Here is a 19,974-nt window from a genome sequence, read left to right as displayed (position 1 = left end):
TTTGTTGGCATAGAGTTGCTTGTAGTAATCTCTCATGATCCTTTGTATTTCTGCAGTGTCAGTTGTTACTTCTCCTTTTTCATTTCTAATTCTGTTGATTTGAGTCTTCTCCCTTTTTTTCTTGATGAGTCTGGCTAATGGTTTATCAATTTTCTTTACCTTCTCAAAGAACCAGCTTTTAGTTTTATTGATCTTTGCTATCATTTCCTTCATTTCTTTTTCATTTATTTCTGCTCTGATCTTTATGATTTCTTTCCTTCTGCTAACTTTGGGGTTTTTTTTCTTCTTTCTCTAGTTGCTTTTGGTGTAAGGCGAGGTTGTTTATTTGATATATTCCTTGTTTCTTAAGGTAGGATTGTATTGCTATAAACTTCCCTCTTAGAACTGCTTTTGCTGCATCCCATAGGTTTTGGGTCGTCGTTTTTTCATTGTTATTTGTCTCTAGGTATTTTTTGATTTCCTCTTTGATTTCTTCAGTGATCTCTTGGTTATTTAGTAGTGTATTGTTTAGACTACATATGTTTGTATTTTTTACAGGAGTTTTCCTGTAATTGATATCTAGTCTCATAGCATTGTGGTCAGAAAAGATACTTGATATGATTTCAATGTTCTTAAATTTACCGAGGCCTGATTTGTGACCGAAGATATGATCTATCCTGGAGAATGTTCCATGAGCACTTTAGAAGAAAACGTATTCTGTTGTTTTTGAATGGAATGTCCTCTAAACATCAATTAAGTCCATCTTGTTTAATGTATCCTTGAAAGCTTGTGTTTCCTTATTTATTTTCATTTTGGGTGATCTGTCCATTGAGGAAAGTGGGGTACTAAATTCCCCTACAGCATTATTCTTAAAAGGCTGTATTTTATCAACTTGCAATTGCTCACATTTTTTGTTTTACTGTTATAAACAACATTGTGATTAATATTCTTGTGACAAAAATCTTTGTACACATTTTTAATACTTTGCTTAGGAAGGATTCCCAGAGATTGAATTGCTGGTTATAGGGTATATTATGCATTTAAGGTTTAATATACAGTCTTGCTAAATTGTCATTTATATACAGATTGCTAAATTGCCCTAAGGAAAGTTGAACCAAATTTACATTTGCATGAGAATAGCCAGTTGCCTTCACCATTATCAGTCATTTGGTATTGTTCTTAAAGAAAAGAAAATTATCCAGTTTATAGAACAAAGGTATATAGGTTTATTTAGGATGTATTAGTTACAAAAAAGGTCAAAGATTTACAATAATTTTATTTACCATCCATATTCCTTTCTGTGAACCACTCTTTCATGTCCTTTGACTTTTAAAATTAGATTCTTATCTTTTTTTCTCTCTTATTCATAGAAGTATTTTGTGCTTTAAGGACATTAATCTGAATCTATCATGTATATTAGGAATATATTTCTAGTATTTTTTGTTATTTTATTTGTCTTAATTTAGTAATTCAGAAATTTCACACTTTATTCGTAGCTTTATTGAGATATCATTGACAAATCACATTGTGTAAGGTTAAGCTGTGTAACATGATGATTTGTTATATGTACGTATTATGAAATGATTACCATCATAAGGTTAGTTAACACATCCATCACCTCAGATAGTTACCTTTTGCATGTGTGTGTTGACATACACAACATGAGATCTCCTCTCCACTTACCGAGTAATCTAGCCTTTCTCACTGATTTGAAATACCACTTCTGAACTTTTGATTAAACATGGCAAATTGAACACACATGGTTATCTCCTCTTTCTCCTAAAAGCCCAATTAAAATGGCAATAAAAGAATACAAAGGCTTAAACCCACAAAAATTAGGAGGGGAAATTTATAGGAGTTGAGACATGTCAACCAGGGAAGCTCACAATTTACACATGCATGTGAAGCTTGCAATTAGCATTTCTGAAAAATCAGGTTCATTGAAGTATAATTTACACACAATAAAATACACTCTTAAATATACAGTTCTGTGCATTTTGAAAATACACTTGTGTAACTACCCTCGCAGTCAAAATATATGAACAATTTAATCAAGAATGAAAATTATTTTTTGACTCTTGGATAGCCAACCTCCCAGTCCCTGGCAGCCGCTGATCTGTTTTGTGTCACTAAAGGTTTGCCTTTAGATGTAATGTCATGTAAATATAATTAATGTCATGTAAATGTAGATTTTTGATCTGGCTTCTTTGAGACTCATGCATGTTGTTGGGTACATCATTATCCATTCTTACCTTCTTATTGCAGAGTAGAGTTCCAATATTTGGATGCACTACAGTTAATTTTATCTATTTATTGGTTGATGAATATTTGGGTTGTTTCCCATTTCCTCTCAATCTGTTGGCTTTTGTTTTCATTTTCTTAACAGTGACTTTCAAAGAGCAAAGGTTTTTATTTTCTATGAAGTCCAGCTTATCAATATGTAATTTTGGGATCATACTTTTGGTATCATAACTGAGAAATCCTTGCCTAATCCCAGATCACAAAGACTTTCTTCCATATTTTGTTCTAGAAGTTTTATATCTGTATGTTTTACATTTAAGTCTATAGTTTTTAAAAATTAATATTTGTGTATGAGGTAGGGTATGGGTTGAGGTTCCCTTGTTTCCATATAAATTTCCAGTTGTTCCAGCATTATTTGTTGAAAAGACTATCCATTCTTCATTGGCTTGTGTTTGCACCTTTGTTGAAAATTGACTACATTTACGTTGATTGGGAGGGGAGCTGTTTTAGGACTCTATTCTGTTCCATTCTATTTACCTACCTATCTGTTTTATCATTAATAACATGCCGTGCTAGTTTTTATAGCTTTATAGTAAGTCTTAAAGTAGTGTGAGTCCTCTAACTTTATTCTTTTTTTTCAAAATTATTTTGGCTCTCTTAGTTCATTTGTCTTTCCATGTAAGTTTTGGAACTAGCTTGTTGATTTCTACCAAAAAATAAAATTCTTCCTGGGATTTTGACTGAGACTGCATTGTGCTCACAGATCAATTTGGAGAGAAATAACATCTTAACAATAGTGAGTCTTCCAATCCATGAATGATGGTATATCTATTAGGTTAGGTCTTCTTTGATTTCTTTCATTAGTTCAAGAGTAAACCTGTTGTTAATGCTATTCACGTCTTCTATATGCTTACCAATTTTCTATCTACACATTCTATCTGTTACTGATAGAACAATGTGGAAGTCTCTACCAACAATCATGGATTTGTCTATTTTTTCCTTTCAGTTCTATTGATTTTTGTTTCTAGTATTATGAAGCTATGTGTTTTTGGTGCATACACAATTATCTTATATGTTCTGGGTGAATTTACCCCTTTATCTTTATGCAATGTCTTTCTTTTTTTTTTTTTTTTTGCGGTACGCGGGCCTCTCACTGTTGTGGCCTCTCCCATTGCGGAGCACAGGCTCTGGACGCGCAGGCTCAGTGGCCATGGCTCACAGGCCTAGCCTCTCCACAGCATGTGGGATCTTCCCGGACCGGGGCACGAACCCGTGTCCCCTGCATCGGCAGGCAGATTCTCAACCACTGCGCCACCAGAGAAGCCCTGCAATGTCTTTCTTTATTCTAAGTAATATTCCTTGTTATGAAGTCTATTTTGTCTGATATTAATATAGCTATTTTAGCATTTTTCAAAATTAAAATTTTTTATGATATATCCTTTTTCTTCTTTTTAATGTCTATATGTATAAAGTGTGCTTCCTATAGAAAAAGTATAGCTGGATCTTGCTTTTTTAAAAAATCCAATTTGACAAGCTCTATGTTTTACTTTATGTGCTTAGACCATTTGCATTTAATGTAATTATTTATATGTTTGAATTAAAATCTAGCATCTTGCTAATTTTTTTCCTGTGGATAGTCAGTTTTCTTTAGAGCAATTAAAATAAGAAAATGTCCTTTCTGGAGATTGTCCTTTCTTTGTTCAGAAGCAAGTTTTTTTCTCTTTTTTTCTTTGTTCAGCTATAAATTCTCTCTGAATAATTTCCTTTAACATTTTTTTGTTGGACAAGTCTGCTTGTAATTTATTCTCTCAATTTTTGTTTGTTGGAAAAGTCTTTACTTCACTTTTATTTCCACTAGGTATAGAATTCTGGGTTGACAGTTGTTTTGTTTTGTTTTTTCTTGTAGCACTTTAAATATGCTACTCTTGTTTTCTGGCTTTTATATTTTCTAACAAGAAGTTTGCTGTGATTCTTATCTTTGTGTAAGTATGTAATATGTCTTTTTATTTCACTGCTGCTCTCATGATTTTCTTTTTAAATTTGGTTTTTAGCAGTTTGAATATAATCTGTCTTTGGGAAATGAGGAGGGAGAATTTACCCTGCTTGAGGTTCTCTGAGTTTCTTGGATCTGTGAAGATGTCATTTATTATTCTCGGATAATTCTTGTTTATTATCTTTTAAAGTATTTTTTCTTTCTTTTCTCCTCTGGGATTAAAATTTTAAATCTTTGGCTATTGTCCCACAGTTACTTGATAGTCTTTTCTGGTTTTTTGGGGGTTTTTTTTTTTGCGGTACACGGGCCTCTCATTGTTGTGGCCTCTCCCGTTGTGGAGCACAGGCTACAGACGCTCAGGCTCAGCAGCCATGGCTCAGAGGCCCAGCCGCTCCACGGCATGTGGGATCTTCCTGGACCGGGGCACGAACCTGTGTCCCTTGCATTGGCAGGCGGACTCTCAACCACTGTGCCACCAGGGAAACCCAGTCTTTTCTGTTTTGTTTTTCGCTTCCTTTCACTCTGATTTTTCTTTTGTATTTCAGTTTGGGTAATTCCTTTTGACCTGCTTTCAAGTTCACTTATTTTTTACTCACCTGTATTGAGTCTACTGATGAGTCTGTCAAAGACATTGTTCATCTCTAGTACTCTGTGTGTTTGTGTGTGTTATTTCTAGCATTTATATTTGACTCTTATGGTTCCTATCTCTCTGCTAAAATTCCTCATCTGTTCATTCATGTCGTTCATCTTTTCCATGAGAATCTTTAACATATTAATCATAGTTATTTTTAATTCTTTATCTTATGGTTCTGATATCTGTTCATATTTGAATCTGATTCTCTTGATTGCTTTGTCTCTTTTCAGTGGGTTGTTTTTTCTTATTTTATTGTGTCTAGAACAGTAAAGCCTCAGGTAAACAGTATTTGTGTCTGGAAATAGGCATACTGTTTTACAAGGTCAATATACAGGGGGCTGTGTCAATCTAAACAGTAACTGAGCTAGTTCTGCATTTTATTGTTGTTGTCATCTTCAGTGAATCAAGGCTTCAAATTCTTCTAGTATTACCTTATGTTTAGGGTGGAGGCCCATTTGTCGTTTCTTTTTTTTTCTCTCTCTCTCAATATTTCTGCTGTATCCTCAGCTTTAAGCCTTCTTTATGTGTCTGTGCCTCAGAGGAGATCTCTCATCTTTCTTCTTTCCAGGTGTATTAGTTTCCTAGAGCTATAATAAAGAATCACATGACTTAAAACTACAGAAATTTATTTTCTCACAGTTCCAGAGGCTATAAATGTGAAATCAGTATGTCAGCTGGTTTGGCTCCTTCTGAGGGCTCTGAGGGAGAATCTGTTCCATGCCTTTTTTCTAATTTCTGATAGTTTTCTGGCAATCCTTGGTGTTCCTTGGCTTTTAGATGCATCGTTTATTCCAATCTCTGTCTTCATTTTCACATGGTGTTCTCCCAGTGTCTCTGTCTGTGTCTATATTTCAGTCTTTTTATAAGGACACCAGTTATAATGGATTAAGTTCCCACCATACTCCAGTACTCATGTTAACTAATACTAATATATAATATTGCTACTAGTATTATAATACCAGTATAATATAGTACTATATTAGTATATAGTACCATATATTATACACTATGATACACTGATATAATACTAAGAACTAATACATCTTAACATAATTAGTTCCACCTACAGTGACCTTATTTCCAAACAAGGTCACATTCTGAGTTACTTGAGCGGGGGCAGCTTAGGGTTTCAACATATCTTTTGGGGGACACAATTCTCAGTGATCATTGCCCTTCTCCAGTGGTTGACCTCTTATGGAGGCCAGGATAGCCTCCTGCCTCATCCTAGGGTTAGACTTTTTTAATTTTATTTTTCTCCCAGTGCAGTGGGTTTTCTACTGGATCCTGGGGTAACAGGGTTTCCTGCCCTGCCTCCAAAGACTTAAGGCTTTTCTTCCTTGGAGAGAAGTGTCTGGGAAGGGCTTTGTACTTTTTCTGCAGTGCACCCACTACCCTACTCCAGTCTTCCATCACCAAGGGAGGTTTTCTCCAATCTCCACCTTTCCTCCAATCTTTTCCAGATAAGCCATGAGTAAGTCCATGGAGAAGAATGTGGGACTGAGTGCAGACTCCTGTTTTATCTATAGCATCCAGGGGTTCTAGTCTCTCTTGCTAGCCTTTAGCATTTCATTAAAAAATTTTAGCTGAATTCTTACTCACTTGTATGGTAGTGCTCTTTGCCCCCTGTGCTCTGCTATAGGTGAATCAGTACTCATGTCCCACCTCTCCGTGGAAGTGCTTGCATTTCCTTCCATTTCAGGCCAGTTAGTTGCTATGTCACCTCAGTACTCTGATGCCTTCAAGAAGAGTTGAAATTTTTGAGGATTATCCTGGGTTTTTTTCCTTGTGTTTAGGCTTTAAATGCCACACTTTCAAATAAGAACACAGGCCAAGCTTCAACAAACATATGAAAAACGTCTTTAACATGAAAAAGAGACATCAATAGACAAAAAGGGAACTCAGAGGAAGCCAAGACAAGCAGAAGAAAACTTCAAAACAAAATAAAAGCAATATCTTTAAAAAGAGAAGATAATATATTGTATTAACAAAATGGGAATATAATAAGTATATATGTATGTATAGATAGAATATATGTATACATATGTATATATAAAACATTTAGAGAACAAAACATAACTCTATTATAAACATCATATTAAAATGTGATAGTAGAAGTAAATCATGTTGGTAGAAAACAAGGAAGGTAACATTGAGGAAATCTCTCAGAAAGACATCAAAATACAAAAAAGAAGGAGAGGATATTAGATGACCAACACACAATGCCCAACATCTGACTAACAGAAGTTCCAAGAAGGGAGAATAAAGAAAATATAACCAGGAAATCATCAAAGAAATAGTATAAGAAAATTACTCAAACCTGAGGACATGAATTCCCTGTTTGAAACTTCTCATCAAATGCCCGGAAATGGAATAAAAAATAGCCACACCAAAATACATGACTGTGAAATTTCAAAGCACTGTAGTTAAAAAGAAGAACCTAAAAGTTTCCATTGAGGAAAAACCAAACAAGTCACATATAGAAGATCAGGAATCAGAATTCATTTGGGCATCTCCACAGCAACACTGGAAGCTAGAAGCAATGTCCTCAAACTTCTTAGGTAAAATTATTTGCAACCTGGAATTTCATACTCATCCAAACTATCCTTTACTTAATTGTGAGAGTAGAATAAGGACATTTCAGAGAAAGCAAGTTTTTAAACTTGTACATCCCTTAGACACTTTCTCAGGAAGCCACTTGAGGATATGTGTCACCAATATGAGGGGGTTATTTTAAAAAAGACAAAAGAAAGAAAGAAAAACACAAGATCCAGGAAGAAGAAACTCAACACAAGAGAGAATTGGAATTACAGTGATTTAGCCAGATGGCATCTGTGAAGGTTGTCTAGAGACCATTCTTTCTGGATAGAAGCAGGAAGATGGCACACATCAAGATATTTCCAAGGAAAAATGAAAATGAAACTAATAGAATTGATTGATGTGTTTGATTTATATCAAGAGGACATTTATAATTATAGAGGAGATTTGGGGGACTTAATTAGTGATAGGTACATGGAAGACAAAACAACTAAGAAAATGGGACAAGAGTTAACTCCAAGAAGCGGTGGAGCATTGTTACAAGAAGGAAATATGATCATGGTCCACACCTGACTTTGTGAATAATATTTATATTATTATAACGTAATATTGTTTTAACCAACTGTTGTTTAATTACCATAAGGTGAGGATAGGAAACTATTGTGCCAAAGAGAGATAAATTCTCATCTTTCCGACTTGGAAGTCAATAGATAAGGTCTAAAATTGAAAATATCAAGAAATAGCAATGTAAGCTTTACACTTAGAAATATAAGGTTAGATAGTAACAGCAACACTAAAATAATTGAAAGTGGCAGCCTCTGGGGTGTGGGAATTTGGTGTATCAGTGAGACATTGCATTTCATTTGAAGCTTTGAGGTATTATTTGACATTTTAAGTTATGTACATGATTAAAACTTTATCATATATTAAATTCTGAAACATCTTGTACGAGCTCTGGGGATGGGAAGCCTAGATTTGAATACAGTCCCACATTTACCAGCTGTGTGAATGGGGATGGTTGTTACTTAAGCTGACTGCTCTGCTTTTGTCTTGGGTGGAGATAAAAATAGTACCTACCTCACAGCAATGTTATGTATGAGATAAAATTAGTTAATGCATGTAAAGCACTTAACAGTTGTGCCTTGTATTCCACTTAGTACAGCTTTATATTTTATTTAATACAGGTTGGGAAAATTAGCTCTCATTGCTCTTCTATTTTTGTGTGTGTGTGCTAAATTTCATGTGGTTTTTTTCTTCTAAATAAATTTAAGAATCATTTTATTTTCCCCACAATAAATATATTTTATTTCTGAACTTATTTAAGCCTTTTGTCCAAGAGCAAAGACTATGACTTTCTTTGTCAAAGTCTGCACACTTCTTATTTAGTTTATTCCTTAGATATCATGAGTGTATCAGTATATCCACATCTTTCTCTCTCGCTCTTATTCTTGCTCTAAATCTAGTTTTATTTTATACACTATTGTGTATGAGATTTTATTTCTTTACATGTTGTTTATATCTCTGTATAGAGAAACAATCTTGATTTTTGCCGTCTTATCTTTCAACTTATGTTTCTGAAATTTCTTATCAGTTTTAATAATATCTCAGTTGATACTCTCATGTTTTCCTATCATAGAATCGCAGTATCAGCAAATTATATTTTCTCCCCATTTCTAACATGAAATTGTTTTCTTTCCTTGTTTCACTTTCTGTTTTTAATTTGTGATATATAGCTATATTGTATGAAAGTTCAACTTTTGTCTAACTTAACGTTACTTTGATCTTGTTTTGTGCTTTCCCATGGTCTCCTTGTTTTCTGTCTTTTCATTTATGGTATGTTTTCTTAATTAATGTTTTAGTTAGGTTTACGTCCCATTTTTATTCAAATAGTAATAACAATAGTAACAATAACTCTATTATTGTCATAATAGTCATTTAGTAAAAACTTACATGCATCTGGCAATGTCTGGCACTTTACACACTTTCCAATAATACTAATATTATTACTAACAACATCAACAACAATGACAATGATTGCTAACAATATTCAACGTTTTCTGTGTGCTGCACATGCTTTTAGCACTTTACATGCATTAACTCACTTAATTCTGTCAACACTTCATGAAATGATTGGTATTATTAATCTGACAAAACCATGCAAGGATTGTGTACATTTACCTTCATTTTATAAATGAGAAAATGTGATTCTCAGGTATGACACCAACACCTAACAATAATCCATGGTCTCTCATACTTACCTTTAAGGTTTTCAAAAACATATTTCTGTTTTTACCTTTTTTTCTGAATCCTGTTGCTGCTTCTCCTTCTTCCTCCCCCTCTTCCTCTTTCTCTTCTTCCTCTTTTTCTTCTTCTCCTCCTCCTCCATATTTCTCATCTACGGTCACTTTCCTCATCTTCTTTCCCCTCTGTCACAGGCAGTTCCACTCTGCATTTCCTTTTCCTTTTCCTTCTTTGAAGAACAGTAGTACAACATCTATTACTCTTACACCGTTTAAAAAAGAAAAGAAGAGAAAGAAGAGACAAGGAAAAGAAAAGAAAGGACAGTCGTTAGAGAAGAGAACCTTTCCAAGACAGTGACTTCAGGTTATTCCCAGTAACAATCTTCCTTATTCCAAGATCAGGGCTCCTTACTCTTGCAAGGGGTCTGCCCAGGCAGTGAAGACAGCACACACTCAATACCCAGTGTGTGATGGTTCCTACAGAGGGTGGATCCTCCTGGGTTCAGGTGCCTGAAAACAGCCACAGATGGTGCAGGCCATTACTCACTACCCTGAGGCAGCACAGCCCAACCCTCATTGTTCATGGATATAACAAAGTACTTAGATCAAGCTGGTGACAAAGGCATTCTCTCTGAGCACTAATTAGCCTCTGAGTAATTTCTAATCTAACTCCAATTTCAACCATATGTATATACAGATGCGGTTTACTTTACACTTCTTGTCTTCTTTTTTCCATCATTCTTAGATCCTCTGGCCATCTTCCTCCCCCAATTCCTGCATCCTTTTAATTCTATTCACCGATTTCCTTCCATAAGATATTTTAACATTTAACTTGGGACTCGAAGGCTGGTGACTTTGGGGATCCTACATATTCTCCCACACAGCTGTGTGGGGCTCTTAGGAACCAATCACTAGAGAATCCTTTTTTTCCCCAGAATGACAATACAGCTGTAAATGCAACTAAGACAGGTGTTGTGTCTGCTGACTGTTAACTTATTATTATTTATTTTTTATACTTCATATTCTTTATATTTTATTTTTTTAATGTTTACCCAGAGTTAACTACAAAAGGATCATTTTGTTATTTTGAGTACCTTTTTTTTAATCAGTGAAAACATGCCCGAGGTTCTCAGAGAGACTTTCCCCTCATTTGTTCCTATTCTTTTAATATCAGAGACCTTCTTGGGTTATGGATTTCTTTAGATTATTGCACTTATATTTCTATCTGACATTAGGTATGACTGTATTGTCACAACTTTACTTTAGGAACTTGTAGTTCTTCTTTTTCTCTGTCCCATGGGTTGACTCCTTTTTTCCCTTCTTTTTTTTTTTCATTTTCAAAAATCTGTTTCTCAAACTGCATGACACATATTCACCATGCCTTTCATTTGCTTCCTAATTGGCATGAATTCCAAGAATACAGTGGCATTCTCTTGTAGGTTCTTCTTGCTTCCACATCCACTACCAATTTCTTCTTTTTTTAATTAATTAATTTATTTACTTATTTATTTTTGGCTGCATTGGGTCTTCATTGCTGCGTGTGGGCTTTTTCTAGTTGCAGTGAGTGGGGGCTACTCTTCGTTGTGGTGCACGGGCTTCTCATTGCGGTGGCTTCTCTTGCTGCAGAGCACGGGCTCTAGGCACATGGGCTTCAGTAGTTGTGGCACGTGGGCTCAGTAATTGTGGCTTGCAGGCTCTAGAGCGCAGGCTCAGTAGTTGTGGCGCATGGGCTTAGTTGCTCCGCGGCATGTGGGATCTTCCTGGACCAGGGCTCGAACCCGTGTCCCCTGCATTGGCAGGTGGATTCTTAACCACTGTGCCACCAGGGAAGTCCCCCAATTTGTCTTAATTAAGGTCAGCATGGTCATTAACTCTGGCAGGAGATTGCATGGCGCTATGAAAAGGGATGGCTTTGGAAACAGGTAAGCCGAGGTTAAAATCTTGGCTCTCTACCTCTTCCTAACCATGTGGCCTTGAGAAAGTTTCTTAGCCTACCTAAACCTCAGTCTCCTGATGTTTAAAAATGAAGAGAACAGCACCTACCTTGTAATATTGTTGTGAGCATTAGAGATCATTATGTAAATTACCTGGCATGTGACAGGGATACAATAAATGAAAATTACTTTTATTTTGAGTCAGTCAAATATGGGATTCAGATCCCAGTTCTTCCACTTCCTAGGACTTTTTAAAGGAAGTTTACTTAACCAATTTTGAGCCTAAATTTTCCTATCTGTAAAATGGGGACAAAGGTCCTTATCTTGTAAGGTCATGGGAAAACTATAACCTCAGACAGGGTATAAGACAGTTGCACATGCGCTCAACAAACGTTCTTTCTCTTCCACCTTCTGGACAAAGACATACTCTGCTGGACATGTCTGAATTTTACCTGATGTGTTGCTTTTTCACAGAACAAACTTCCAATAGGTATTACTCTGGTGTGAAGGGCTCACTTTAGCTCAAAAGAATGCTTGTTTTGGTCTCAGAAGGGGAAAAGCATCCATTTTCCCCTTCTGATCAATGGAAATGTTTTCATAAAAGTATTACTTTTGATTTTCTGTCTTTACAAGTAGGTACATCTTTTAACCCCCGGGTACCCTTCGAATAAAAAGAAAGAAAGGAATGAGAGAGAGAAGAGCCACAACTTAGTGAAGGTGCTAGGTTCAGATAATATGTAAAACAAAAGACTTAGAGAAAATGCCATTGTAATCAAGAAACATTCGTGCATTTTGATGAACCCATTTTTCACAGTCAACTAGAAGAAAAATTCTTTTCCTTATTCACTTTTTCAAGGATTTGGGAAATGCTAAATAAAAGGGAACCAATAAATTGGGGAAAATATTACTCTCATTAGAGTACACACAGAGATTCTTTGCTTCTCTCAGGATTCTGAAAAAGAAATGCTCTTAAAATGCAGGTTGCTTCCCATCCTTTATAATCCCTAAGGAATACCTCCATGTCTGATGAACTGAAGGATGTGGGCTTTGAAATCTGACATGCCCTGATTTTAATCCATGCTCTGCTACTTACCATTGGCAATGCATTTAACTTCTGCAAGCCTCAGCTTCCTCAGGTGTTAATAAAATGGGCAGCCTAGTTCTTCCTTCATACAGATTTTAGTAGGAACAAATAACATAATTGATATGTGCTAAAGCATGGAGCCCAGTGCCTTATATAGAGTAGAAAATAAATGTTGGGGCCCCTTCTCTTTTTCCCTTACATCTATCCAATAGTGTGAACTTGATAATCATAGATGATCAATATAAGTAAATAATGGAACCTGTTGGAAGAATGTATCAGTGGAATGAATCTCATTTTCAGTAGTATAAATCAATTTGAAGAAGCTATCATTTGTTGACTTAGTATGAACCAGGTACATGTCCCTTAAGGAAGGCAATATACATCTTACATATGAGGAAACTCTGGCTCAGAATTGAGAGGATCTTTCCTTAAGGTTACACAACTAATGAGTAGAAGAGCCAGCATTTGAACCCAGTTCCTCCCTTGCCACAAATATTTGTCGTTTTCGTATCTTAGGGTGACAGAAATAGACTATTGCTGCAAATAGGCATATTATCTGGTTCACAATAGAACTGAATCCATGATCAAATTTTAAAAATTCTTATTTTCATATATTCTCTGGAAAAACTTCAACACCCCAGGGGTGTAATTTCATTTTTGTCCAGTTTTGGCATCTAACTCTATTTTATTGTTTATCTATGTAAATGATTGGAATGTTCTACCATTAGATACAAGATATCATCTTACTAGCAAATGAGGCCAGCCCATGGCTGAGGCATCAATACAGCATATTTACCAACGAGTCAGGGAAGTAAGAGATATATATTTTTTCCTTTGGAGTTTTGACACTTTCAGAGTTTAGGGAAGTGAACTAACATTCAAAGTGTATTTACAATGTGGCAGGAACTATAGGTAGTGGCGTTGCATGTATTCTTTCATTTAATACTCAAAACAATGGGTGAGACAAACGTTATTATCTCCGTCTTATAGCTGAGGAATGGAGGTTTTGTGAGCTTAAGTAACTTATGTAAAGTAGGAAATATAACTAGGTTTTGAGCCCTGGAAAATGCACTTGTGTTGAGGATCTCATTCCATGATGATGCTAGTAAATGAAGTGTTAAGAGTTCTTTGCCGTAATTCTCTGTTTACCTTGACAAGGAAAGCATCCATTACTTTCCCTGTGGTGCCCTGGCTCATGCCAGGGTCAGGCTGTCTTTCAGCTAAATGATGTACAATTTGAGAAGCACACGTGACTGGAACACCTTCCGCAGAACCCTCAGTCTGCAAGCTCAGAGGGGTGGGGGCGGGGAGGAGAGAAGATGGATGGAAATAATGGAAAATGATGTGATGTTGTGGAAATTTAGATTTGGAAATGATTTTTCATCAAGTTCAGTCAGGAGAGCCTCTCTCCAGGTGTAACCTAGAGGTAATCAATAACTGACATTCCCAGCCCTCTTGCCTCCCATGCGATTTTACTGAACACAGGTTTAATTGACCTGAGGAAGAACTTACTTGTTCGAAAAGCTGTGTGCACTGCCAGCAAAATAAACTTTCCTCAGTTCTTGCCTTGTGGGGAACTTTGCTGGACTGTTTTACGTGGTCATTTCTGAGTAGAAAACTGTCAGGTCACCAGGCTTTAAATGCTTGGGAAACAAGTCTATGAGGTCACTTTGATAATGAGAGACACTATAAAATGTGGTAAGGATTTACTTTCGCTGGGCTTGCTTATTCCAGAAATTGAATTGAATCAGTTACCGTGGAAGGATTCCATTGCAACCGTGCTCAAGAGGGGCAAAGTGACACAGGACCAGATTTATACAGAAAAAAACTTACCTCCCTTATATTGTATAATCCATGAGGACCCTACCTTGAAGGAGTAGACTAGGAGTGATTGCTCAAAGAAAAATTCCATTTCTTTGTAGAATCAGACTATGCAGTTTGTCTCGATGAGCTCCAGTTTCCTCATCTGTAAGATAAAAATAAGTCCTACCTTGTCAGAATGATACAAAGACTTCTGGACCTTAGCAACTGAAGAAAGTTTAAGCTATGCTTTCTACTGATCAAATTCTTCTCCCGTACACTTAATATCTTGGTGGCCTGAAAAATCTTTTGTGAGCGTCGCATTTCTTATATGTACAATGAGAGGGTTGAGCTAGATTATCTCCAAAGTCCTTCCCATCTGTAACGCCAAATTACTGCACTTCCACAAATATCCTACGAATAAGGCAGCCTTGCATTTACAAAATATCCCAGGCTCAGAGAGCTGCTTTAGAAAGCAGCCATGGCACAGAGGAAGGACCTAGAGTCAGAAGACCTGCAGTCCAGTCTCACTTCGGCCACATCCTTGCTGTGTGGACTTTGGCAAGGCATTTAACATCCCTAAACTTGAAGTTCTTCATCTATAAAAGGATGATGATAATAACCTACCACAGAGAAAGGTTGGTAGAATTTTATTAGATTGTGGAAGTTAAACTTTTTACACTGTGAAACCCTGTATACATTTAAATATTTTGACTATCATCTAGTAAAGCCCATGCATTTATTTTTTTCCCCAAATAAGAGCTTTTTAAAAAATCCAGATTTTTTGGGCTTCCCTGGTGGCGCAGTGGTTGAGAGTCCGCCTGCCGATGCAGGGGACACGGGTTCGTGCCCCGGTCCGGGAAGATCCCACATGCCGCGGAGCGGCTGGGCCCGTGAGCCATGGCCGCTGAGCCTGCGCGTCCGGAGTCTGTGCTCCGCAACGGGAGAGGCCACAGCAGTGAGAGGCCCGCGTACCGCAAAAAAAAAAAAAAAAAAGAAAAAGAAAAATCCAGATTTTTAAAAAATGTCATTTTAATCAAAGTTATGTACGTTCATAGTTTAAAGCATCAACTACCTATACAGAACCTATGTAACACATGGTTCTATGCCCCTTCTCCCTACTGCCACTGATGGCCTGTCCCAGAAGCAACCACTTTCAACTCTAAGTTTTTGTTTTTTAAATATTTACCTCCACGTATCTAAATATTCTGTGCATAGTGTCATTTTTTGATTTTTCAGTTTTAGGCATTTATAATGACCTACAAATCATGGGAGATGAGGATTTTCATCCCTATCACTCTACCACCAGAAAATACATGCATAGTATTAATATTTCTGTTCTCTCAGTACAAACATATTGTAATATAATTTTGGTTAGCTCTGTCATCAGTCCTTAAGTTAAAGTGAGTACATAAATCCTATTCATAGCTGAGCCACATCGAGCACTATAATTTTTTTCTTTCCTCTCACAAGTATTTTTTCTCCCCGAGATTTAACAGTTGTTTTGTTTTGTTTATCTGCTGCATTTTCTGTGGTCTTATTACTAACTCAGCCCCAAATTCTCTCTCACTATGTCTCAATGTATTAAATATTTTTTACCAATTTTATCTTTTTGGAGACATCACCGAGAGAACCTTCTCATCAAAAGATCTGGTTTTGTGGGTCGATAAGTCCTACTGCCTGATACCATCCTGGGATTTACTCTTTGTCATCATTCTGGGGGTTTTCTTTGACCTCTCTCTTATTGAATTCCCTATTACTTGGGCCCTATGTCTACATCCATATAGGCTTATTCGCTTGTTTTTAAAATGGAGCACCTTCTCCAGTAACTTTCTCTGAAATACGTATATCTTTTTTTTTTTTTTTTACGTATATCTTAAGAATGAAAAAAAAAAAAAAAGAACGTACCTGTCTGGAAATATATTTAGTCTCTCCTTATACTATGTTAATAGTTTGACCAGGTTTGGAATTTAAGTTGATAATAATTTTTCATAACTTTATAATTTTGATGACATTGCTCTAGTATTACATTCAAATGATTGGGGCTGTTCTGATCCTTTGTATCTTCCTGATTTTTCTTTTGAGATACTTTTATAATCCTCTCTTTCCCTTTGTGTTCCAGAATTTCATGGTGATGTGCCTGGGTCTATTTTCATTTATTGTGCTAGTGCTGGGCAGTAGACTAGATGGTCCTTACGTTCTCCAGTCCTGAGGTTTAGTGAGCCTCTTCTTCTTGGCTGTTTTTAACTGAGTACTTCAATGTTCCTCTTTTACAGCTCTACAGGCATATTTCTGTGACAGCTCTTACTATATTGTTTTATAGTTAGTTGTGTATATCCCTAGCATAAGCATAATATGTCCCATTATGGAAGCTCAACTGATTTTTGTTGTATGAATGAAAACAAAATTTACTTGTGATCTTCTGACAGCATGGACGTAGAAACATAGTATGTAATATCTGAAAAATTAATGGCGGCTAGAATTGTACTAGATTTCTGAAAATATACCTCGACTTTAGAGATTTTACACTTTTCCATACATTTTTTAACTCTTTGTAGTGAATGATTTTGCTATCAACCTGAACAAATTCTAGACTGCTCTCCACAACCACTTGAAACTTAAAAGGAGAGAAACAAAAATAGTTTGAGGTTCTTGAGGTTTCTAAAGACCTTTGAACATCCATTGTTATTTATAGCCAGCATGTTTATAATCAAGGAAAAGGAAATGTTATGGAGACAGGCCCTCCTTTAACATTTGTGGGGCCCAAAACAAGCATATAAATGGTGACCCGCATACATATGTATAAATATTTAAAATTTATAACTCAACCTTTAAAAATGTTGAATAAAATATGCTCTAGCCACATACCTTAACAAGTGTACTTTCATCGGGACCTGGAAAGCTAGACTGCATTTAAATTCTGGGATTCCTTAGCAGCTCAGATCTGTCTCGTCTTTGAGACATTCAGCTGGCACACATGTAGGTACATAGACACCACAGCCCCATGACCAAGCTCTGCTCATGTGCTCTGAATGCAGGTGCCCTTTGGCCAGTGGTTGGGAAAATGGTAAGCATATTTGTGGCCCAGTCAAAATTTGGGAGGACAGTCTTGGAACAGAACTCTGTGCAAGACCTGAAAGTGGTCTAGGGGGCATTTGTGCAAGGAATTGCAGGGTTCCATGGAGAAGTGTCTAGAGGGCAGGCATGGGTTCCAGGTGGGCATATCCCCTTGACCCTGTGTCCTCCTCCACAGGAGGAAAGCAAGAACATGTCCCTCTAAGTGCAGAGTCCAGGGCAGCGTCTCCTCCTGACTGGGGCTGAAGGTTGGACTCCCAGAGAGTAAGAGGAATCTGACTGTGATCATTTGATCAATTGATGGCAAATCTGAGAAGGAACACAAGTTGGTCCGTTCTATTCCTTTGACCTGTAACTATCTCTGCCAACTCCACAATCAATTCCATTAACCAAGCAGGAAGGAACTGAGCAAGTTCAGTCCTTTTACTTCTACTTTACATTCAAAAAAATAAATAACGGTGGAACATGAGATTTCTTGATAGCTTGTGCTGGTCCAGCCTAAATCATAAATCAGAATTTAAATGTCTCGTGGTTTGTGGTAAGTCCTAAGCTGACGTTATCCTCCAATTTTATGAAGCCTTGGAGGCTTACAAACCCAGATACAGACTTGGTGGTTTGGGTATTAAAAACTGGTTCCTTTCCCTGGGTTTTATGTTACTAATTCAAATTCCACTAGACAAGGAATAAGGGATACAGTAGGAAAGCTCAGAGGACAAAGAATGCCCACCAGGGCTCCGGGAAGGACCCTCAATGAGAATTTGGAAACTCAAAATATCTTTGTTCCTAATTAGACTGACTAAGGAACCTGGAAGAAGCTACATCTTGAATTTGAAAAACTTTATAAATAACTGATGTCTTCAAAACAAGTCTTTTCCACCTCACCCCATCCCCACCTCCCACCAGCTGCCTTTGTTATGCTCCAGTATTTATAAAGCACCTGTAATCGCTTTCATTTCTTCTACTCTTTTTGACAGGCTACAGGAATGCAAAGGAAAGATAAACCAAAATAGCTAAGCCATGGGGTAATTTTCAAACAGGAATTAAAATTTTAAATTCTTTAAAATTTAGGAAGGAAATATATATTTTTAAAGGAAATATAATAACAACATTATGGATTTATAAAGTATCAAAAGAGAAAAATATATTACAACACTATTAAAAAGGAGGAGGATATACATTTAAAATAATATTGTAAAGGTCGTGAGGAAAGGAGTGCTGGGTGTGCTGCCGCCATTTCTTCCGCCTTCAGTTTCTGCGCCTTTCGCAGGGCTTCCAACAGCGTTATGTTGGGACAAAGCATCCGGAGGTTCAGAACCTCTGTGGTCCGTAGGAGCCGCTATGAGGAGGGTCCGGGGAAGAATTTACCATTTTCATTGGAAAACAAGTGGCGGTTACTAGCTATGATGGCTTTGTACTTTGAGTCTGGATTTGCTGCATCTTTCTATATAGTAAGACACCAACTGCTTAAAAAATAATCCATGAGACAGATACGAAGAGGAGCATTTTAAGATGTGCAGTCTCTTTGAAAAAAGGATCAAACTCTTGAACTCAGCATCCTAGATATGTTTGTAAATAAACTTACAGCATAAAAAAAATTATATTGTAAAATTCTTGTATTACAAGGGAAGTAGAATGTCATTAATTCAAAATAGATTGTGACAAGTTAAGGATGCATAGTATAATCTTTAAAACAACAACTCTAAAAAAAATACAAAGGAGTATAGCTGAAAAGCCAGTAGAAGTGATAGAATGAAATACTAACTGATTGGGCTAACACTCGTTAGCCCAAAAGAAGGCATGAAAGGAGGAGAAAAGAAACAAAGAACAGAAGGGACAAATAAAACAAATTAGAATAATTGTAGAAGTAAACCTGGCCATATTCATAAATACATTAAATGAAACACTCCAATTAAAAGGAAAATATTTTCAGACTGCTTGAATAAGTAAGGCCCAACTATGTTGTTTACATAAGAGGCACTTTAAATGTAAAGACACAGAGAGGCTGAAAGGAAAGGTTGAGAAAAGATACACCATGCAAATACTAAGAAAGTTGGTTTGGCTATATGAATATCAGATAAATAGACTTAAACACAAGCAGTATTACCAGAGATAGAGAGGGCAATTGTATAAAGAGAAAAAAACCACAATCCTGGCACAACTATTTGAATATACTAAAACCCATTAAATTGTATACTTTAAATGTGAGAGTTATATGGTAGATAAATTATATCTCAATGAAGCTATTAAGAAGAAGTTTATTGAAATGATTTTCATTGATTAATATACTATATCACAGTCCCATTGGTTCAGCCATTTTTTTCTGTTAGTCATGGAATGTGTTGAATTAAATTAGTCAAAAGCTCATATATAGGGCTTCCCTGGTGGCGCAGTGGTTGAGAGTCCGCCTGCCGATGCAGGGGACACGGGTTTGTGCCCCGGTCCAGGAAGATCCCACATGC

At 36.5% G+C, this 19,974-nt stretch overlaps 1 protein-coding gene across 1 annotated transcript; it reads left to right on the top strand.

Moving 5' to 3' along the window:
• Positions 1–18,733: 18,733 nt before the first annotated feature.
• On the top strand, positions 18,734–19,110 carry LOC117201652 (cytochrome c oxidase subunit 7C, mitochondrial-like). The gene has a single exon (XM_033429875.2). The coding sequence runs from the start codon at positions 18,799–18,801 to the stop codon at positions 18,988–18,990; it is 192 nt and encodes a 63-aa protein (XP_033285766.1). The 5' UTR covers positions 18,734–18,798; the 3' UTR covers positions 18,991–19,110.
• Positions 19,111–19,974: the final 864 nt, after the last annotated feature.

The sequence above is a fragment of the Orcinus orca genome, chromosome 6 (assembly GCF_937001465.1).
Source record: "Orcinus orca chromosome 6, mOrcOrc1.1, whole genome shotgun sequence".
NCBI lineage: Eukaryota > Metazoa > Chordata > Mammalia > Artiodactyla > Delphinidae > Orcinus > Orcinus orca.
The sequence above is the reverse complement of the archived record's forward strand: the minus strand, read 5'-3'. Positions and strand labels throughout refer to the sequence as shown.

Excerpts from the sequence above, each read along its gene's own strand:
- LOC117201652 (XM_033429875.2), top strand. The coding sequence starts at position 18,799 with ATGTTGGGACAAAGCATCCGGAGGTTCAGAACCTCTGTGGTCCGTAGG.